The sequence below is a fragment of the Lutjanus erythropterus genome, chromosome 8 (assembly GCF_056507025.1).
Source record: "Lutjanus erythropterus isolate fLutEry1 chromosome 8, fLutEry1.hap2, whole genome shotgun sequence".
NCBI classification, from domain to species: domain Eukaryota; kingdom Metazoa; phylum Chordata; class Actinopteri; order Lutjaniformes; family Lutjanidae; genus Lutjanus; species Lutjanus erythropterus.
The window spans coordinates 8,019,399-8,043,280 of NC_139324.1; the positions used below are offsets into that span (position 1 = coordinate 8,019,399).

The 23,882-nt window shown below is 39.7% G+C and overlaps 1 protein-coding gene across 1 annotated transcript in view; it reads right to left on the reverse strand.

Moving 5' to 3' along the window:
- dgkg (diacylglycerol kinase, gamma) overlaps positions 1-23,882 on the reverse strand; it is a 177,660-nt gene that overhangs the window by 56,399 nt on the left and 97,379 nt on the right. The window contains exons 17-19 of the mRNA XM_084724388.1: positions 20,338-20,423; positions 18,617-18,706; positions 14,189-14,349 (exon numbers count right to left, since the gene is read on the reverse strand). Coding sequence (XP_084580514.1) covers positions 14,189-14,349; positions 18,617-18,706; positions 20,338-20,423 — 337 coding nt within the window. The remainder of the gene's footprint in view (positions 1-14,188; positions 14,350-18,616; positions 18,707-20,337; positions 20,424-23,882) is intronic.

Here is a 23,882-nt window from a genome sequence, read left to right on the forward strand (position 1 = left end):
TTGCATTTGCTGTATTATGAACTGGATGTCCAACTGTGGCAATATTCATGGGAAAAATCACAAGTATTGCCATTTAGTGAAGTGTTTCCTATCACCCAGCAGGGGTCAGCCCACTGGAGAGGCTAGGCTGAGCTAATGCTAAACAGACTTGCTTTTCAGCTCACTTCTGTTTTTTCTGGTCTCTGCTAGCCTTGTGACTACACGGTTACTGTGGCTGATCAAACAAAGAAAAGACCAACAATGGTCTTGTTATAAAATGAGGTCTAATTGTGTGTTCACACAGAAACTGAATAATTTTTTTCTCGCAAGTAGATTACATAAAATGTTAACACAAAGATGCAAATAAATATTCCTATCAAGTTGAATATTTTCAACTTGCATGAAAAATCTGCACCTATCGCAAGGCTTTTGCTGAGTGTTGTGTGTAGAGGACCGGGGCAGAGCTGAGATACAGAAACAGACAACTGCTGAGAGCCGAGGAGCTTAGGGGGAGAGAGCCGGGGACAGACCGGAGCTTCTAAAGGAAGAAACACTGGATTTGGCTCTGATGCTAACTTTACTGGCAAGAGGAAAGCTCAACAGTTAGCCCCAAAATATAAAAATATGTTTTTCCCTGGCCTGTTGTGCCATTTATCCATCTAGACTTTTTTAGTGTTAGTTGTAGAGTGTTGGAGATATCGGCCATAAAGGTATCTGTCTTCACTATGATATAATAGGACTAACTGGCATTCAGCTTGTGGTGCTCAAAGCTCCAAGAAATACATTTGAAAAATTTAAAAGCAGTGTCTCTTTCCAAATATCATGAGCCGTTTACTCAGGATAATCCACAGACATGTGAGCAGTTTAGGAACTACTTTCTTTCTTCTAGAAAAAAAAAATGTTCCTACATGAAACTTCTCACAACAAGGTCTGTGGACTGTCTTGAGTAAATGTATGATTTTTGTGCCATTTAATCCCATTATATTATAGAGAAGACAAACATCTCTACAGCCGATATCTTCAAAACTCTGCAGCTCACACCAGAACTATCTAGATGGATATAGCACTGCAGGCCAGGGGAAAAATTCTGATTTTGGGGTGAACTGTCCCTTTAAGATCTGAAGCTACATTTTCAGGGGGTTTAAAGACTGTCGAGGCTTGTTTGTCCACGTGTTCGACCATGTGTGTGTTTTTGAGTGCCGTTCCTCCTGTCTTTAAGACCAGCCAGGTGTCACTCAGCACGGTCATTCATTACCGTGGTAACCTGGCCTGAACCTGGCAGGCGCTCACTTCCTGTCACTGATACTTCCCCTGACCTTCAGAGTGTGCCAGCGCTACTCCATCTCACACACACACACACACACACACACACACACACACACACACACACACACACACACACACACACACACACACACACTTTCTGTTCCTCATGGTCTTGCCTGTTTTCTGAACAAACACTAACAGATTCTGGTCAGGGCGGTGTTACATTTAGTAAAACCTTTATCTTGGTAGACTTACAATCCCATAAGAAGTTATATACTGGCAGGCATGTCAGGGAATAACTGTAAAACCTTTATAGTCTTCTTACTTTAACAAAACCATAAAAAATTCTGATGTGACTTCTGAAGTGTCCCAGTGGCGCAGAGGCAAAACACTCTCCAAACACTCGCCAAACCACTGCAGAGATCTGACTTCAGCTCTCCTCTGCAGTGCCTCCGGTTTGGCTGAGTGCTCAATAAATCCCCTTTTACACATGAACCCCTTTACTTTAATCTAATGCCAACTTCACATGTTGCTCTCATGTCTGAATAAGTGCCCGAGTCACTTTTACATAAAAGTCACAACAGCAATCTTATTAGGTCGGCTCAAGTAACGTTTCTGTAATGCTTTCAACACGGCACGAGCCTGAACTGACCCTGCCCAGTGTTCTGATGGTCCTGACCCTAACCCCTAACCCTAAAAACTGCAGGGAGAGTGTGTGTTTTCAGAGCAAAGGGAATTTGTTTTCAGAGTAACAGGTTGTTGGGGATATTTTTTTAGACAACTGGGCTGCAGTATAATGCACCGTCAGAACCTGAATGCTGTCACATTAAAGCAGAAAAAACTGAAAGGCGCATCAAATGTGCATCTTGTGCTGCCTTCTAAGGTCATGAAAATAATTTAAAATCTCAATCATCTCTTACTCAAAAAATTAGTTTTAAAAAAACATGAAACACTATGGAAGAGCCAATTTGAAGTTGTTGTTAAGTCGGTTTGGTAACGAACTCTACTTTTAACGGTAACGGCCAAATTACGTTTGTACTATGGAGTAGCATTCATCCATCCATCCATCCATCCATCTTCAACCGCTTATCCAAAATTGGGTTGCAGAGGTAACAGTTCCAGCAGGGGACCCCAGACATCCCGTTCCCCAGCTACATTAGCCAGCTCTGACTGGGGGATCCTGAGGCGTTCCCAGGCCAGGGCAGAGATATAATCCCTTCACCTAGTCCTTGGTCTGCCCCGTGGTCTCCTCCCAGCTAGAAGTGCCTGGAACACCTCCTTAGGGAAGTGACCAGGTGCCCAAACCACCTCAACTGGCACCTTTCTACACAAAGGAGCAGCGGCTCTACTCCAAGTTCTTCACGGATGACTGAGCTTCTCACCCTATCCCTAAGGAAGATGCCAGCCACCCTCCTGAGAAAACCCATTTTGGCCGCTTATACCCACAATTTCGTTCTTTCGGTCATGACCCACCCTTCACGACCATAGTTGAGAGTAGGAACGAAGATTGACCGGTAGATCAAGAGCTTCACCTTCCAGCCATCCAGCAAAACTCTCTTTTCATCACAACAGTGCGGTAGAGTGAACGCAATACCGTTCCTGCTACTCCGATTCTCCAGCCCACCCCATGCTCCATTGTCCCCTCACTCAAGAACAAGACCCAGAGATACTTGAACTCCATCACTTGGGGTAAAAACTCATTCCCTACTCAGAATAGACAATCTATTGGTTTCCTGCTGAGAACCATGGCCTCAGACTTAGAGGTGTTGATCCTCATCCCAGCCGCTTCACACTCAGATGCGAACTGATCCAGCGAGCACTGGAGGTCACAGACCGATGATGCCATGAGAACCATATCATCTGCAAAAAGCAGCTTTGCAATCCTCAGGCCACCGAACTGCACACCCTCTCCCCCATGAATGCACCTCAATATCCTGTCCATGAAAGTCACAAACAGAATTTTGTGATAAGGCACAGCCCTGATGGAGGCCAACGCCCACCGGAAAAGAGTCCAAGTAGCAATTCACATTAAATCAGCCAGTATCAAATTTCAATACCTGGGAGTGCATCTGGGTGAGAGACTAATAGAGGGTATAGAGAGTATAGAGAAAAAGAGAAAGAGCGGGGCAGGAGTGAGCGGCAGCTTGCTTGAGTCAAGGAGTGGAGTAAGTGATACATGGCAATGCAGAGCCTAAAGGAGTTGCATGGTTAAATTTTTCAGAACTCCACAGAGAAAACACTCACTGCAATATCTGTAATGTGCAATGTAAAGCTGGTGAAATAAACATGTCTAACAAACAAAATACAGTTCATCTAAAAACCCAACAGTGCACTAGGCATGGGCGGTATCAAGGTATTAAGTTATCTGAAACAGAGGTTACTGTTTTTTGATGGAAAATAAAAATATAAAATTAAATTAATCTATTACAATAGGGAATTTGACCAGGAGAAGAATTAGTTTGAGGTGGAAAGAAGTAATTGGCTTGTCATTTCTGCTCTATCGAGTAGGTCCCCTTGCTAATTAATTAAATACAACTAGAAATGGAATCATGAAAATGTTGCCACATATAACTTTATTTTGACATGACTTCTTCCAAATATAAAAGCAGTCTATTAGCCACATGATGCATCTGTAAATCATCTTCCCTCAGCCTAATGATGTGAGGAATAAGGGTACATATTTCATTCATCTGTGGACTGTAAGTATTTAAATCCAGCAAGACTTGTGTGGGAAGGCTAACTGCATATTACAAACAAAGCATTGTAAGCCTGACGTTTAAAAATTTGTTTTTTTCACACAAATAACATAATATTCTGTATACTCTGGAAGTCAGGAAGGTATGAAGAAATGAAAAAACAGATACCACCGAAGCCAACAGTGCACCGTTTTCATAGCCTGAAAGCTAAATTCCCCACAGCAGCAGCAGCTAACGTTAGCAAGCCTGCAGCCAGCAACTCCACCAGGGGTGGGCAATTATTTTTAATGGGGGGCCACATCAGAAATGATCAGGCTGTCATGGGCCAGACACAAATAATATAAGGTCCTAATAATGGCCAAATGGTGTTTTATATAGCACACTTCTACTTTTGGTCAGCCTTTCTGAATTGACATGTTGAACTGTGGGTTAATATTTTGTTGGTAATGTCCAAAACGTGATATTTTACAGTGTATCATGCAGGCTGCATACAGGCTGCAACAATAGTAGCAGCAAAAGTAGATGAACAACAACATAAACAACATGGATGTACAATGAGCTAAGTTACAGTTCATTATCATTACCGACAAACACAGTGCTGACCCCTTTCAAAATAAAGGTCTGATAAATGGTTTAATGGTAAGCAAAATGCTATTGACTGTGTCTGCTAGATTTTTAATTTTTGGTAATTCCATGAAACCCTTCAGCAGGCTGCATTTTGCCCAGGTCCGGTCTAAACAGTGTAACCTAACCCTCAATAGAACTAACTCGACTTTTATGCTTGATAACTGTCTTGGTTGACTTAGAATTGTTACTAGTGTTATTTCTCTGAACACAACAACAATCATCTTTCTCCAGGGGATAATATCAACAAGCACTGAGTTGCTTAGCAACATAGCATTGTGCATGTGTGTACACTATATTGTGTGCTGTCCAGGCTCTTGTTTTATTTTGTGTGTTTGTGGGCTGTAGTGGCTGTCAGGTTTTTATTGTTTATAGTGATGCTTTATTTTACTGTTAAATCAGATGTTTCATTTCTGTAGCTTAGTATTGCTTGTTGCAGCTGCCACACAATAGCTTTTTTATTTGTCAGTCAGTTTTGTTTGATTTTCTGAGTTTTGTCCTTTTTCTGGTTAAGTCTTGGTCAGACTATTTTTTGTGTGTGCATATTTATGACTGATGGACCTCTGTGATTCAAAATTTTTTAAAACCCTGAAAAACCTCTTATGGCTCCACCAAGGATGAACTGATGAGATTTTGGTCATCAAAGGTCACAGTGACCTCATGAAACAATTTTGGCCATAACTCAAGAATTCATAATTATGACAAGATTACACCCAAATATCTAACAATATAAAAAAATAAGGTGATGACATTTTACATCCAAAAGCTCAAAGGTCAACTTCACTGTGACATCATAATGTTCACCTCTCTATCAGTCCTCTGTCCTCCTCTGTAAAAATAGTCTCTAAGTGAAGACAGCAATGGTAAGTTAAATGTCTTCACAGTCTTCACTACAGACATTATATGAGTGTGGACAGACATGGATGTAAACTGTAACTTGACTGGTGGGTGGAGACAAACAACTGTGAGACAGTAATTATATTTTCTGACTGCTCTGTTTTATACGACCGTTGACAGCTGACTTCTCTCTCTTCTTAACCGACCACTAGGGGCCACAAGTGATCAACTGCTTCAGTTTGAAATCTTGTTTCAGCTCAGGACAATGTATGTGGAGGTCTTGTTGATGTTGGAGGAACTTTGCAAATTTTGGCTGGTTAAATCGGGCAGTTGTGGTGGCATTGCAGTAGGTGCTTCACCATCTGTTGCCTGGCAGAGACGTCTTTGTAATGACAACTTGATATTAAAAATGTCTTTGTCATGACAACTGGACATGATCAAACTTACAGAAATGCTTTAGCTTTATGTTTTAATGTTACATTATTACTTTACATTAGTATGTGATGATGGAAGTAGCTACGAGTGACACATCTCACTTCCTTTTCATCTCTGTTGAGCTGTACATGCACAGCTCCACTCAGCACTTTTCACTCAGACCCTGCCATGCAGCTAGCAAGCTAGCTGTCATAACAAAGATATTTTTGTATTATTGTGATATTTTTGAGCATTAAAAAAGACCTAATTGACTGAATGACACCTAATGATAACAGTGTCGTCATTCATAAATGCTCCTTCATGTTTATGACAAGTGCCATGACATGATTATGACAGAGTAATGACTCCTCGTGTCTTCGGTCTTCTCCACACCCACACACACAAAGTGGTACCATACATTTTTACCTCTGATATTATCACACAACCTAAGGTCAAAATTTTAATCCCACTTTTTAAACTAACATGAATGGGAAGTCCTTCTAAAGGAGGGAAGATTGCATGACACGACTGGAAGCCCTGTGGTCAGATAGTTCAAGAATAAAAATGTTTTCTTAGCCTGATGTAATCCTATCTGCACCAGGATTCAAGCGGGCGGCACTGATGTCTGCAGTGACAGCCCTGTCATGTTAGTTGGTGCAACGTCTGCCTATAAGGTGAAAGCAGCAGATAGCGACTTATATGTCCATCAGAAGAGGCACAGGACAGTCTACACCCTCCTGGCTGATGGCAAAGTCAGGGATTGCAGCACACATTAGGAACTGGCCATTAACACTAGGAATCATCTTGCAGGGCACACACACACACACACAGACACAGTCATGTGCATTCAAGTGCATGCACATACACATTTGCACCTGTGCACCCATCCAGAGAGACACGCGCTGCAGAGGGATCAGCTTCCTCACTGCAACATGAGGTGACATCTTTAATGGCTGCTGACATGGTGTGATTTCCTTCTCTCAAATTCCTCTCACAAGATTCTTTCCAGGCTGTGGGTCAAGTGAAAGCACCGATACTGACCTGCATGTGTTCACAGAAACCTTTAAGGGTAACTTCTGTATTTTTTAACCAGGACCCAGGACCCATTTTCTCATGTTTTTCTGTGTAAATGACCAATGGAGATGGTTCAGTATGTGCTGCTGCTGGCAGTCACAAAAGTAAATTCACTTAAAGCGCTTGGTTTAGCCACTGACAGGCTCAAAGGATATTTCAAAGGATCCTTCCTTTTGTTAAAGAGTAAGATCGTTTTTGTTTAACCAGAAACAGCTGTTCTGTCACTCTCACCAGACTCCATTTACAAAAAAACATTTTTAGTGTCATAAACCACACTTCATTCAACTCTGCAGAAACAAAATAAAACTCACCAAAACTATTTTTGGTTTGTAATTTTGGCTTCTCACGCTGCTTCTCTGTCAGACCTCCCTCTCACTCCACTACAGATATTTTCGCATCTTCCTCAGAGAGTTTTTTCAACCAAACCAGAGATGGTGGTTGTTGGAACAGTGGAGAGACAAGCCAAGACAGTTTTGGTGAGTTTTTTTTTGTTTTAACAACAACAATAATAATAATAATAATAATAATAATAATAATAATAATAATAATAATAATAATAATAATAGGCCTTCTTTTTTTCACACAAAAATACACAGGAATCAATCAGGGAATTAATAAAGAATTCTACTGACATACAGAATCAATTACAGTACTGGTATCAATAAAATGAATTATCAAATGCCATTCCTTCTGATGACCCACCAAAAATGTGTGGTGGTGTCTATGTCTGCAGAAACTCTGCCCTCTGCCTGTATTTCCTAATTTTTTCTCATTGTTACGCTGCACTCGGGACGTTTCACCAACTCAAAACATTGGTTTTTGACATCCTGATGTGTTTAGGAACAGCTCGGACAAATCCTACTGACTCTACCTTTAACAAACAACAGCCTGAGCCTGTCAGTGACAAAAACAAGCACTTTGATTGGACGTTCTTCGGCAGGGCGTAATTGCACTGCAGGTCGTTTCATGGCTGCAGTGGTATCGCTCAATACTGGACTAATTTCAAAAATTGTTGTCAAATGTCATTTGAAAAATACAGAAGTTACCCTTTAAAGATGATTGCTTTCAAAGTATTGAATATTATGAAGCTGAAAGAGGAGGCAGAGGCTTCACACATATTCTGTCTGCTTAGTGCGGTGCTGCCAGCCCCCACAGTGAGCCCACTGCTCAGTGCATCTTTAGACAGCCAGTTGCTCCTGCCAATAGCACCATGGCTGAACCTACTAAATCCTCATCTTCTACAAAGATGATGCACATAACTTACGTATGTTTAATGCTATTTCCACAGAACTATTTGCCCTTTTGACATTCAAACGGGAAAAGTTATTTATGTCCTTGAGGATCAATAAAATCTTCCATCATCTAGAGTAAATGAAGTAAAGTGAATAGATTAATGACATAATACACATACTGATTTACAGTTCTGAGTGTCTTGACTGAGGCGACCGCATGCTCCACACCATGTCATCCACAATTAAGTCAGTGAGATAAAGGACAGATGACTGTGGAAGCTTTCAGATTTGGCCTTGCCAACCTCCTGTCTCCATAGCAACCAAACCCTGAGTAGCAAGGTCTGTGATGGGATGGCAGGAAATGCAAACCCTGTATGGTTAGTAAACCCGATTTGAGGGTTACTAATGGCTACATCATTGGTGTGAGTCAGAGATTGGTTTGCTCAGGTGTCGTGTGCACCCAGATACTCAGCCATCTGTCGCTATGGCTCTCAGAGGTACAGCGATCTGTCGCTTTGTTTAACGGCTGTGCCACATTGGAGCGTTGTCAGAACCTGAGGAAAACAGTCGTACATATACATTAAAAGATGAAGCTCGTGTCATTCTGTATTTTTCTTGTCAATAACAAATCACATGAAAAGATCAAAACCAACAATGTATTAGTCGGCCTCTCAGTACTTTACAGCTTCCTAATCCTGTCTGTGGCCCCAAAGTCTGTTTATTCCTAACACTAATGTAAATATTTAAAATTGTGTCACAGATAAAGTAAAAAATTAATCAGATTAATTTGCAGTTTGAGTGGTTGTGAGTTTTTAGCTGCATGAAAGTGAGATTGACTCAAAATACTGTAAACTACAGTATGAGTATGTTCATGGTTATGATAGAACATGTGACCGAGTGCAACATGTGGCTCACTGATATGTTTTTAATAGTTTCTGGACAGTAGTGGAGCTCTATGGTACACAGGAGTAAGTTATACCAGGTTGAGCAGAAAATGCTTGTTGTTGTGGGAGCATCTCTTCATTGTTGCATTGGCACTTTCAAAAAAACACTTGGTAGGTGATTGGATGAACCATCTGTCTATCACATCCAACCTGGGTTAACTTCAACTGATCAGATCAACCAGCAGAGCCAGTTGGTAAATCAAACTTTTGCCAAAACCAGTCAGGAGAAGAGTGAAACATCTTTTCCATGGAGAAAATCCATCAGTGTTGTTCTTCGCTTCTCTTGTAATGAAGAAATTCTCTCCAGTTCTGATATAACTGATGCTGTCACAGTATCTACATTAACCTCTTCAGGAGACGCCATTGTATATTTGAGAAAAATCACTTTCATGGATACTTCTTGCTGTCATCACACTTAAAACCATGCCCGTTGCTGCCCGTAGTCCCTCCTTGGACACTGATTGGTTGCACCACTTTTGGGATAACTTGAAGCCTGGCCGGATTGATTCTCACATGATCTTGTGATCTCACGACAGTAAGAAAAACATTGAATATGTCCAGATGTGTTGTCTAAGTTTGCTTTATCTTTACGCATAACATGGATAGAGCATGTATCTGCCGTGGAAGAAGAATTCAAATAATTTTATTTTATAAAAACACTGCAGTTGAGACGTATTTATTACAAGTGTCCAAAAATATATAATTTTAAAATAGGTTTGAGACACAGTGAGTAAGAATCCAGTCAACTGAACACTGACGGAGGCCAGTTTGATGACACTGACTACAGTACAGAGGTGATTTACAGCAGATCTGACCAGAAGAGACAAAGACACAGTGTGATCAGGAGAGGTATGAAAGGGTGCCCTGTGGCTCAGTTGGTAGAGCGTGCTCCCCGTATGTGAAGGGTGAATCCTCGGCAGCGGCCATGGGTTCAATTCCAGCCTGCGGCCTTTTGCTGTGCGTCCTTCTGACTTTTCTCCTCCTTCTTTCCTCTGTTTGGGCTAAAAAGCCCAAAAAATAGCCCAAAAAACAGGAGAGCCATGAAGCAGGAGAGGAGGCAGGTCAGGCGTCGGTCAGCGACCACCTCTGGAGGTCTGAGCTGGAGTTATAGCAGAGTCAGCCCAGGGTGCCAGGAGATAAACCAGCCAAAAAATCCCCCACTTCACCTTGGACTGAGGTGAAACTAAACACTACAGTGACTTACTATGGCATCTTGATGTACAAAGTGGTATTACAGACAGGACAGGCAGAGGCTAGCTGGTTAGCATGCTAACTTCAGGACTTCTTCAACTTCACACTGTGTTTGGATTCAGATTCAGCTCTGAATATAGTGTTGAACATTTGAAATTCTTGCACATTGCTCCTCAAAAAAGTTAAGGCATAAAAATTATGTTTTTTTAAGTAAATATATATATATATATTTCTGGTAGCTTTTATGTCTTTAATGTATTGGACATCCAGAAAAGAAAATGTCTGTGTCTTTTAAGTCACTCTTTGAATATAGCAATCATGTTAGATGATTTTGTGCATGACATATGTAGGTATGTCCCAGTTTTGGGACAGGTGCTTTAAAAATGCATTCTGATATGTTTACTAATAACCTGTGAAAAAATATAGTCAATAACATAATCCAAGTATGTATTTCTGAATTACCACACTATAAAATATGCTAATTGTTGAACCTAATATTGTGTTTTTAGAGCTGCACAATGATTATATTCATCATCAATTAATCATTAAATTATTTTCTGTTTGGTTCATAAAATGTCAAAATGGTGAAAAATGTTGATCAAAGCTCAAGACGATGTAATCCATTACTCCCCATGCCTGGTAACTACAGCCATTACACAGATGAAATGGAGTTACAAAAGTGCAATACTAAAGGTGGAGTTGCACACAATGGAAATATTTCTTTCAGCACCATTGTAGTTCTGGAGACTGCTGTATCTGATCATGTCGTGATGATACATAAACTATTGAATATGTGAGATGACAGGGAAGAAATGTGGCAACATGAATCATCAGATCAAGGCAGCATGTCAAATACTAGCAATTACATAAAGGCATTTTTCCTCTTTTTTCAGTCATGTTTTTTTCTTGTTAATTTGGGATTTTTTTAAACAATCAGAAGTGGGCTTTATGTTATAAAAGGTGGAGAATCCCTGCTCTGTCTGTTACATTGGCAGTGCCATGCAGACCACAGAGAAAGCACTGCTCCCTGCTGACACTGCGACAGTGTTTGAAAAAAGTTAAACGTTGATTCAGTTACAAATTACAACCAGTGACATAGAGTATAGCTGAATCCTAGCTTCCACTGTAGATGTTGTGTGTCCACACTGACACATATGCAGATATCCATGGGGGACGCAGTTGCATAACATCACTGTGGTTGATCCTGTTCTTGCCAAAACTGTGCACATATGTCCTCTTCACACTTATGTCACGTCTGTTTATTTATACTCATGTGTGCTGTGCTGTGTATCTGATGACTGTTACTTTGATTCATCAGCTTAATGGTGTTTGAATGTTTAAGAACAAAACATCAGATGGTACCGACTTCAGCTGTTCTGGTGATGACTCAGCTCAAAACACCAAGACACCAAGTGTTGGCAAAACACCAAGATTAACAGTCTGGCTTCCATTGCTACACTGAAATATTCGCTCTGCTTCCAATTACAAGTTTGGTATGATGGTGTTTATTTGCTCTGCTGGTATCAGAGTGAAGGCTTGCACACACGGGGCGGTTCTGAGAGGGAAAAAGGATGCAAGCTATTTATGGGAAGCCTGCAACAACAGCGGAATTAATTTAAATAAATGAATTGTTGTGGTGCACACGGTTAAACTGTGGCTGCAGGTTCATTTATGTGTCCAAACAACAATACAGCACATGAGTGATGAGGTGTGGTGCCTCTGTGAATTCCTCCATGGCTGCCATAAAGACATACTGAAGCAACACATTTCAGTGACCTGCAGTGGGGACGCGTCCACTAATTGACTTCACTGAAGCTAAATCTGTGGAGCAGTGCTGTGATAACTTCATGAAGGCCTTGTTTGTCACCTCTGAATAAGCGTCCCTGAGCCTTTATGCTAGTATCTCCATCAGGACAAGATAAAAAGGTTGCTAAGCAACTGGAACCTGGCAGCATGTTTCTTTCCTCCAATTAAAAGACGAAAACCTGCCCATGAGGGAGCAGAAATTCACTGATGAATCTACTAATTGCCGATGTCCACAAAGACCAAATAATCTTTTTCAGCATGGTGTTATTGTAATAACTGTGTCTCAGTCAGACAATTTGGGGCCAGGATTGTTACATCTGATAGACCCCATCTCATCACATAACTAATAATCTGAATTATAAATTCCAAATACCCAATATAACTGATGTGATATTGTATATTTGACTCTTAAATTAGTTGTGTTTCCCTTCTCTTTTAGCCATTATATCTTTATTTCATCTGTGCTGATGGAATCTCTCATTTGATGTGTAAAGCTGTCATGTACCAACCCAACCAAAATCAATTCAAATTTGAATTATTAAAAAAAAAAGTTATGGTTATACCAACACTGGACTGAGAAAGACTACACCTGTATTCACTCACACAGGTTTGTGTATAGATGTCAGACGGCTTCTTTGATTAAAACAGGCCATTTTGTTGTATTTGATAGAGCTAACTATTTAATTATACCTATTGATTATATTGATTTTTTTTAAATAATATTTGTTTGTGTAATACCTGTAGTACTACTAGTTGCCTTAATGATTTTCTTAAAAATAATTATATTTTTTTTCTAGAACAAAAGTAACACTTTGTACATCTATTAGATGAGAGAGGTGAGTAGACCTAAAAGTTGTAAAAGGACCCAGCACACTGTCTAACTTAATATACCATTTACTTGCGACATTAAAAAATAAATTACAAAAGGTACCAGATCTTCATCAGCTAAAAACATTTTGCCTGATGAAGATCTAGTACCTTTTGTAATTTATTTTTTTCTCAAGTGTATGTAACATGCATGGCTCAAGCCAAATGGTGTCTCGTCGCCATGGTGATGATAGAAAATGTGTTTGAGACGGGACACCTCGGGGACACCTCTGAGATCAAAGGGATTTTTGTGTCATGTATGTTTAAGTACCTCAGCAAATGATGAACTGAACCAAGTTAATATCTAGAACAAGTAAATTAGATGATATATATACAATGATAACATGGTCGACATCTTCACGTCAGCAGTTTGACATCTTGAAAACTTGGCTTGGCAGTAAAAAGGTATTACAGTATAGCAGGAGATTAAGAAATCCCAGTGGTGTGATTTTCAATACCGTCATAAATACAAATTTTTCTCTTTCTTGTTCTGATACTGAGACGCTGTATTGTAGTGTGCAGCTTATGTCACCAGGGGTCAGTCTCTGTGCAGCAGCGCAGCTGAGCAGACAAACATGACTTTCATAAGAAGAAGAAACATGGCACCTTGGTGATAAAGTGTCAGGACTAATAAGTTTAAAAAATGCCTCTGCGCAAGTTTTGGATTTATTCCAGATGATAAAGGTAAGCTAACAAACACTGCAGACTACTGACTGGTTAGAGTCGTGTTTCATTGTGAATGTGTAAGTTTACTGAGCAGGGTGGACTAATTACTGGCTATGGTGACAGTTACCTGTGAATGTGCACTGAGCGGAGGGTCACAGAGACAGTGACCATGTGTGCATTGTTTGTCTGTGAATAAAGGCTGCAGCTTCTCAAGACTGAAACACTGGAAACACTGTCCATCAACTACAACTACACCACCACTACAACTACAACAACTACAAATGATAATAAGTAAAGAAACCAGATTTTGATTTTGGGATAGTTTGCATTCACTTTTTGGGTGGTTAAAATTGTTTTTGGGAATGATTCCACAATGATGTCACAAAAGTTAATCTGGAGCCCTGGTGACATGACATTTTATTGGTTGAAAGCACATCTAATGAATAAATGCAAACCATACTGTGGATTTCTTCTCTTTGAAAACTTTTCCTAAGTTGTTTCCACTATGTTTAAGCCACACAGGAAATACTACATTATGTACTTTAAATCTGTCAGTCATGTGTTATATTACTCTCTCTGTACGTTTCCTTACCACTCCAATAGAGAAGTAGTTGTTGACGATGCTGTAGGGGACAGGGTCTCCCTTCTCCTCCTTGTCATCAGGGACGATGTCGATGTTCCAGCGGTCCAACACCACCTCTGTGCTGTGCTCAATGTCCCGAAGAAACTTTAGCAGGCTGCCGCCCTCGTAACCTGCCGAGAAGAGCCAGAGAGGAAGGTAGCAAAGGTGAAAATACGACAAAAAGCACATTTAACACTTTTGTGTTCGCTCCAATTGGTACAAATTCAGTAAGAGACACTTGCGTCAAGAAATTGACCATTTCTAGGTAAGTTTGAGCTGATGTAAAAACTGGCTGAGATTTAAACAGTTGTTCCTGAAATTATTGTTTCATCCAATTTATATTCAAACCCCTACATTTCACTGGTGAAATGTTAGATTGTATGGGTTCAAATGTGAAACACAATGGCACTGATTAGGCTGCCATTTCATAGAGACCGCTGCCACCCCCACCACCACCTCCGAACCCAGAGCGCGGCCCAGGCCTGACAGCACCCCAGGGAGCTCTCTGCAGCTGACAGCCCGCTTCAGCAGCCAGGCATCTTAATAGCGATCAGAGGCGGAAGTATGTTCCAATGGTGTCATGAGGGCGTGAGGCATTAATGAGTACCATCATAGTGGGAGCATCATGTGTGAAATATGATCCTGATTGCATATACACATTTTCTCACATACTGCTTCTCTTAAGGAACAAAAGCAGTTTCAGGGGAAACAATTTCCTTTTCTTATCAAAACAATTCATTGGATCCCTCATCGCATGTATCCTGATTGTGTGCACACACTCACACTTATGAGCTGTGCATCGTACACTCTGTCACATCACTACATGGCACCAGTTCCAATATGACCAATACCTACCAGACAGAATCACAACACAGATTACACTATTTAATCTGTTTAGTTACTTTTAAAATCTGCATGAATTTGGATTAATATCCAAACCTTTCATCGGCAGTTTAAGGTGATCTGATCGCAAACAGGCCAATGAAAACCAGGACACATGAGTGAAAAAAAAAAAAAAAAACACTGCCGCAGGCACAGGTTTAGAGGAGGGAAGAAAAAAAAACATGTGCTTTGTATCTTATAAATCATTAATGACTAATAGATTAATTGATGGCTAATGTTTACAGCTACTGTTTAAGGAAATGCACAAAATTTACAACCCTCGAGGTGAGCGTGACCACTGAACAGAACAGTCCAGGAGTTAGGGCTAATTTAGACTAAAGATTTGATTGAATGCTGCTATTGCTAATTTATTAAACATCAGTGGTTAAACAAAAAAAAAAAAAAAAAAAAAAAACTGTAATAGTAGTTTTTGACAAGAATATTTTATACGTTCACTTAAGTATTTTTCTAACACCAGTACCTATACTTGTAATTGAGTAATATTTTAGTAATGCAACAGTACTTTTACTTGAGTACAGATATTTAGTACTCTTTCCACCAGTGCTCACTCTACATGACTCTGGCAGTCTTCCAGTAGGTGGTAACCACAGTAAACACCTTTAAACTGGATGCAATTTCCCCCCAGGATGGTGAAGTCACGTCCCGCAGATACAAAGTCCTGCATATTAAACACATACGTATACTTGAATACCAGATAATGTAATGAGCACACTCATAAAAATAATCTGTTATATTTCAAACCCTTATTTGATAGATTGATTAGATTTTACTTGATTGATCAAATTCTCGCCAAATGTCAGCCCCAGCCCCCCACGACACTTTGGGAATAAGTGGTTACAGAAAATGAATGAATGAATGGTTAATCATTATCATCCCTAGTGTTTAGTATCTTATTTATATTTATACATTTAAGTATACTTTAAACTGTTAACAATATTGTTCAATTTCAACTTTGTTTAAATTAAAATTTGCCTTAGCAATGATAAATGTTGTTCTTTCATGTCTTTCACTGTCACTCTGTGCCTCCTTTTAAAAAAAGTATCAGTTCAGGCACTGTTTAGGCATTGGTGCCATTACTGAAAAAAAGTATAATTTTAGCACCATTCTCAGAAAACTAAAAAGCCCTTGGATAGTATCCAACAGTCTAAAATCCACCGGTGACAGCGTAAGACATCAGTAGAGGTTTTTGTGAAAGCCATGAACTCAACATCCTGCTTTATGGGCAGCGAGACTGGAGCCACTTTTACACTGGACAAAATAAAAACACTGACACCCACTAAAATCTGGCTTTTCTCTTCAGTCTGAAAGGGTTCAATCAGCATTCACTCCTGGGTCAGATGACTCTGCAGTCAGTGGTCTGGTGGCTCAGTTGGTAGAGCGTTGGTCCCATGTACTGAGTCCTCAGCAGAGGCCGTGGATTCAGTTCCAGCCTGTGGTCCTTTGCTGCACGCTGTCCCCCATTTCCTGTCCCATCAATAAAGCTATAAAGTCTCTGCAGTAGTTGCAGGTGTTTATCAGCTCAAGCTCTGATCAGCAGTGATGGAAACATGACACAAGGGTGGACATGCTAATTCAACGTCTCCATTGGTAACTTCTGTGACTCTTTTGCCAGTTTTCCATCCATACACATGCTGCTTGGCTTGATTCAGTTTGACTTGGTGTGGCAGTTCAGCACAGTGGAGTTTGAACCCACGTGAAGGTTTATATTGATGACACGCTCATCTATAGCAGAGAACCTATATCGAAATAAAAGGCCCTGTTATTTTATGACCTAAACGTATTTATTATGAGGCAGCAAAATCAGGAAAGGTTGGGTTTTCATCTGCAATAATTTAACATGGCTCCTATACAGCTGGATGTGAACGTGAAACAGTGAAACTAGAGCAGATATACCTGAAAGTACAAATAGTTACACAGGGAAGGAACTAAACTTCAAACCACAGAGATTTAGTTAGAGGCTCCAGAAGCACTGAGAGCTGAACACACACATACACACACTTTAAAAAATCTCTTTCTCTCTGCTGTCCTGCACACACAAGTTAAGTCTTGGCTTTCCAGTGCACCTCAGGGAAAAACTAAAAGACAAACTACCGGCACTAGAGACCTTTGCAAAGCCTGCATATATGTATTAATTTGGTGTAAAACTGTATAATAGGGTCAAGTCAAGGGTTGGCCGCAGTGAGACATCATGGCAAACTGCTTAGAGGCAGGTTAAGACTCCAGAGATGGTCCATCTCAGGCACAACTCAGCACGTTCAAACTGGTAAGTCAACATTATTTAAAGTTTTGAGTCCACATCAGTTGATGTAGGATAAAGAGCGAGAAAGTCCACATATGGAGCAGCTGGGGTTGATGGATGGGTGACAACAACAAACAGGACTTTCACTCAGGCTGGGGTTCATGTCTTGTGTGAAACCAAATGTCAATATTATTTGAAGTTTTAAGTGTGCATCGTGCAAGGCGAAGCATTTATTTTAACCTCTGTAAACACACATTCACATTTGTATTTCTTTAAATCAGTCAGAATCATCTTGGGCAGTGCAAAGTCCACGATACAGTAACAGTGCCCCTGAAAAATTGTGTCAGACTTGTTTAGGTGGAATGTTTGCATGTGGGAAGGTGAGCCCTGGCATTAAAATGTCTAAATACTCACCAAAAAAGTAACACCGGTTAGCTTGTTTGTTTGTACCATTAGCAACCAGCAGCTAACTTGCCATATTCAGCATGTAGGTTGGTAGCTGTCTACAGACTCCAGCTCAGCTTCTTTGGTGTCTTTTTTTTTTCTTCTGAGAAAGATGATCTATTCAACAAAATTCCCAAAGCCCCCCAGACCCGGCAGCTTATTGACAAAGTATCATTCATAAGCCTGTGTAAGTGCTCTGCTGGTCCCTCCAAGCAGCAACAATCAAACAGTCATAACCAGCTCTTCTAATTACTGGCCCAGAGTACTGCAACAAATCAATGGCTGGCAGAGGATTTACAGTACAAGTGCTCTGCATATTAACAGTTTTTAATCTGACACATAAAGGCTCCCACTCTCGTCTTCTTCCCATCTTTCATTTCCCAAAAACATGCACGTTTGTATTCTAGTATGCAACAGAGACCCTTCCTGGAACTACAGTCAATGACGGCTTGAAGCACTAAAATGAACCCGAACAGAGTGCTTAAACTGCTGTCAAGCAATCAACCACTCATTTAAGCCTGCTGTCTACAATGAACCAAGCGGAACCTTTACAGATGGTCGGCGTTTAAGAGCAGATCAGAGTGTGGAGCGTTGTCGCCTCCATTCCTGATTTAAATATAACTTAACGTCCGTTGTTTTTCTACTAGAAGATTTGAAGCTTAAGAGGTAAATCAGATCAAACAGCGCAAAAGTAAAGAGTTTTTTTTTCCTAACTGATGGAAGGACAAGTATATTGTGGGGTGTTAAACACTGAAAGATGGCACAAAACACACACACACACACACACATACAGAGATGACTTAGTGCCTCACCTCCTCCCCAGCGTAAGCAGCGTGCCAGGTCGTTTCCTGTGCCCAGAGGGAGGATGGCCACTGGGGGGTGCCTGGCAAAGTTGGCTTTATCTGCAAAGGCAAAGAAAAACACATCAATCTTCAGGAAACAACTGTTTCTAGCTAAAGAGATGCATTGACTTAATATTCTGATTTGATTACGACCTGGGCCTTATTATTGTGTTTATTGGTTATAATAACATTATAATGACATTATGATGAATGCTGAGATCTGGGAACATGGCAAGATTGCTACAACACAATACAGAAACACTAACAGCCAGATGATATCTGTTTATGAATCTGCAAGCAAGGGATAAGATTTTGGTACTGGAAGCATTCTGGTTTAAGAAAGATTTGGTTGCATGCAGGCATTTAATCAGCTATTTTAAAATATATCTGCATTGATATGCAGATATGTGTTAGGCTAGTCATCTCAACTCCAACTCCATTCTCGCAATTCAAGTCAGAAGAGGAAGTCTTGGCTAGATCTGTCATCCAGTTATCCGCTGGCTACACTGAAACCCTCGAAAACATTAGCTGTTATCTCCAGAGGCCAAATCGCCATGTGCCTACCACTTCATTTGGAGATTAAAACAAGGTGAGTACACCTCAAATGTTGCTAATAATCCTTCTCTGCACAAGAAAACCTTATGTCCAGGACTGGAACCCCCTAAAAACTGGTGGATGTCCTGCATCACACAGATTGCCTGATGTAAGTTCTTGTCAGCTCGCTTCGGTTTGTCTTGTCAGTTTATGGATAAAGTAGCAAAACTGTGACCGACAAAGTTGTTGATTAACTTTAACTTTGGCTTAACCCAGAGACTAACCTACAAGACACCCTCCACCTGACTGCAACTTCAAACAGCGATGATTTTTTATATTTATGTGATCATCGTTTTTCAGTTCCCTGACTGAAGATGAATTCTTTAACTGGTCATCTTAATGTCATACTGGATGTTATGACCAAATCAGGGGTGTAGTGGTAAAATAGGTGGAGTTTACTTGTGTTTAACCCCAACTACACCCCCAAAATTAAATATGACAAGATGGATTAAATTATGTCCAACAACAAAAGTATACTAATGGATGTGGGGTCTGTATTCTGATAATAATAGCATAGTATCTTGCCTAAATGGGCTCACGAGGTTCACAAACATCACTTAAATCAAACCTAATATTGTGTGCATGAATTATTCATTCTAGTTTGCCTAATTTTCCAAGATTTAGAAATAAGACCCATTAAAGTTGAGCCAGGAAGTCTGTGGTGCGTGTTTGTAATTTTTTCCTGTCTAAAAAGGTTTAAATAATCGGAGGGTTTGTTTACAACCTGTCTGACCTTGTGACTGCTCATGATTGTTGCCCTACCTGATTTCTTACAAGAGTTCAGTAATTAACTTGCTAAATACAATGAAACCTCCAGAAACCACAGTCCAAACTAATTGATCCACTTGGGGTTTTTCCAATATCAATGTACAATACCAAAATGCTGGGTCAGCGAGTACACAAGTCTAATGCAAGGACCCAGCATCATGTAATTTATTTTCTCATGGACACTGCTGAGAAATAGCAGAGATATTTTTTTCCCACATTGGTACTCGGTGTCAGCCGATGCACAAAGTTCAAGTATCAGAATAATTATTAGTAAGGTATCAGAACATCTCTAATTCCAATAATCAGCTCAGAGGATAGAATCTGTTTACCTATACAGTCGAGGATCCAACCCACAGTGCCATCACCTCCACAAGCAAGCACCCGGAAATCAGGGACATCATGGAAGAAGTTGAGCCTGAGAGGACAGAGAGGACAGGACATTGAGTAGATTTAACCCACACATGTAGAAACAAGTGTTTCAGAGAGACTTTTCCTACACGAAACTCCTCTATCTCAGTGTCAAAGTTTATTATAGGCTGATTTCATTACAGTTGAGACAGGGATTTAGTATTTCAGCTGTGAATGATTTAATGAAGTGAACTGAAAGGCTGAAATGGGCAGAGAGACACAGAGAAAGACAGGGACAGTTTAATCAATGTGTGCCCTCTCCAGCTGTGTTCACTCCACTCCCTTCCCTAGAAACCATGGACACAGAGTGGTCTCAGCAGTGTGTGCCCTTCAAAGGGACCTTTAATGTGTGTTGGGACAAAGGTGTCGACAGTGGCTTTCATCTCTCTCCGTCATGAGACAGCTGCATACAGGACACCATCCTCTTTCACACCCACCACCTGGTCCTGCACAGTGACGGCCGCAGACCTTCTAAACCACGTCCACGTCTTTAAATAAATCACTCATTCATAGAATTGGGACAGAACCATACGCTGGGAAATATATTTTAAAAGATCTCTTGGCTATTACACCTTGTAACAGGCCAAACTCAGAGTGATGAAATGTTTTATTAAATGCAGATGTCAACGTCCTGAAGAGTTGACAAAATATTAAACTTTTTCAGAGTTCCCTTAATGTTAATCAAAATATACATTTTTAAACCATAATTCTTATTTAGCCTTGATTTAGAAGGGCTACAGAGTTGACATGTTATGGTTGAGACACATCTGATGGAAATATTGAATTAATTTGTCTAAAAATAGTGCTTGAGCTGTATTCTTTTTAAACCAGGAAGACAGACAGGGGTCCTTAGGGTATAGCTAACCCTTTTTATGCCTGATTAAATAATGTTTTGTAAAATGTTTTATAAAAAAATTCTATTTAAAACAAAAATGATTACAATAGCCCATTTTTGTACCTAAGTTTAGAAATTCTAAAAATTTGTGTATATAAATTCTTAAAGAATAAATTTTCACCCAAAAATTAATTTAATATTATAAAGCGTTGGTATTAATGGTTGTTTTTTTTGTTTTTTTTGTTAGGAAATGATTTGTCTAAATTCTGAAGAATGGCTGAAATATAGACCCTTTAACAGTTTGAGCTGTATGCACAGTTTGACAACAGAAGTACAGTGGACCACAACAGCTTGTCAACGGGTGCTGCAACCACAAGCAGTTTTGATCGCGTCCTCTGTCCAACTGACATTTTTAATGGCTTGCAGCCATAGATGCTGCCGATTTACTCTGAAACAGTGGACTTCTGAACAACTTAACAACCAGTGGGAAATAGATCTGGATGTATCATATATGCTTCAACCAGACATTTTGGTGCTGGTAAAACATTTAATTCAACATTTGCAGCTTGATAACTCGTCTGGATGAGTGGGAGAGACGGCTACTTCTGTTGCCAATATACGCACGCAGCTTTTCAGTGATGTCAGCTGTAAAAGAGTCTCTGATGTAGGCTGCACAGTGTATACTTATTTAGTGGAATAAGCAGATATTTACTCAAGCAAACAAGATGAGGCTGACTCAACAAAAACATATGGTGACATTTATATGGTTCCACAACAAATCCCATAAAAAAAAAACTAAAGCCAATGTGATCTAACTGTAGTATTTCCAGCTTAGTCAAGGCCTGATACATCATATAAACAGTGATTATTCTTAAGTATTATGATTTAGCTTGATTTTTTGTGTTATGATAACACCTTATAAGTCATCAGAAAATGCTTTATAATGTGTCATGATTATTTTTAGAAAGCATTATGAACATTTATAATTATAATTACACACTGCTACAGACACAGTAAAACCCATTCTAAGTATTTAATAAATAGGGCACAATGTACTGTGATCAGTGGTGGAAAGAGAACTAAAATTCTGTACTCAAGTACAAGTACTATTACATTGCTGAATTATTATTTAATTACAAGTGAAAGTACTGGTGTTAGAAAAATACTTAAGTAAAAGTACAAAGTATTCGTCAAAAAAACGACTCAGAGTATTAATTACTTTTAACTGATGATGTCACCATCACGTCTCCTGACTAGGGCTCTAAATTTTGTGTTTTGCTTTACCAATAGTTAAAACACTAACAATCAATTAATCATTAATCATTGATTTGATACAAAACAAGTGTTTTTTCCCCTCATTTTGATTGGCTGTTTTTTATTTATTTTTATATACATTTTTAACTGGTTAAATTCTTAATGAAAAATCAATTAAAGATCAGTCATTAACATACTTTTTTTGTTTTGTTTTGTTCCTCCATATGTCCTGGTTTTCATCGGCTTTTTTTTTTTTTTTTTGCTGTCAAATCATTTTATTGGCTACAAAAATGCAGATAAAAGGTCTGGATATGAATTAAAATTGTACTCAGTACTCAACTATTATTTTAACTAACTATTAACTATTATAGTAACTAAGTAGTATTTTAGTGCTTTAACAATGATTTTATTGTTCCTCCAGAGTCTATGATCAGAACTGTGTCCATAGCAACAGTCTATTCTTCATAACAATACATAGCAACAGTCTGCTATACAGAAATAACAGACCTTGAAATACTGTAAGTGACCAATCAGAATCGAGTATTTAACAATGCCATGTAATAAATTAGAATAATTATAATAATACATGGGCATCATTGAAGGCTTTGCGTCAAACATCCCTCTCAAATGGACATGCAGAAAAACTACACCAACATCCACTTACCGTGGGAACATTTCCACAACATGGAGCTGTGTATCACGTCCAACCAAAACCTTTCTATGTCAGCATCAAATTTTAATTACGCCACCTAATCCCAGCTGTTTGAGGCTATGCTTTATGTATGACAGCTTAGGAGAAACATGCATCAACACAGAGTCAAATGGAGGTTTACATTAATGGAAGGCCTGAAACCATGTTTGTAATGACTGAAAGTACAGCGAGGAATTGCATTCCCTAAACAAATTACTCTGAGGAAGCTGCCTCTCACCTCAAAGCCTGCTGGGCCTGTTGCTAGGGAACCCATGGTAACAGTTGTGGAGAGTTCATCTGAGAGGAAGTTAACCCTCTGTGTGACGACAGACCTTCACCTTCACCCTGTGTGTGTGTGTGTGTGTGTGTGTGTGTGTGTGTGCGTGTGTGTGTGTGTGTGTGTGTGTTTGTTGGCATGTCTTTATATTCACTTGTGCATGTTGTGGAGCCTCTCAGCAGCCCCAGCACAGCTCTCCAACTGCTCAGTTAGAACAGCATCACCTCATTAAAGATATGAAAAAGTGCTCAGATGTGTTTTAGTGGAATAATAAACCGTATACACTTTAAAAGATGGACTTGAACACAACAAATGAGCTTATTCATTAATAATTACATAATTACTCTTAGTCCCAATTACAACAAAATGTTGTTGATCAAAGATACTGTGTGTCGAGAGAATTAATGAG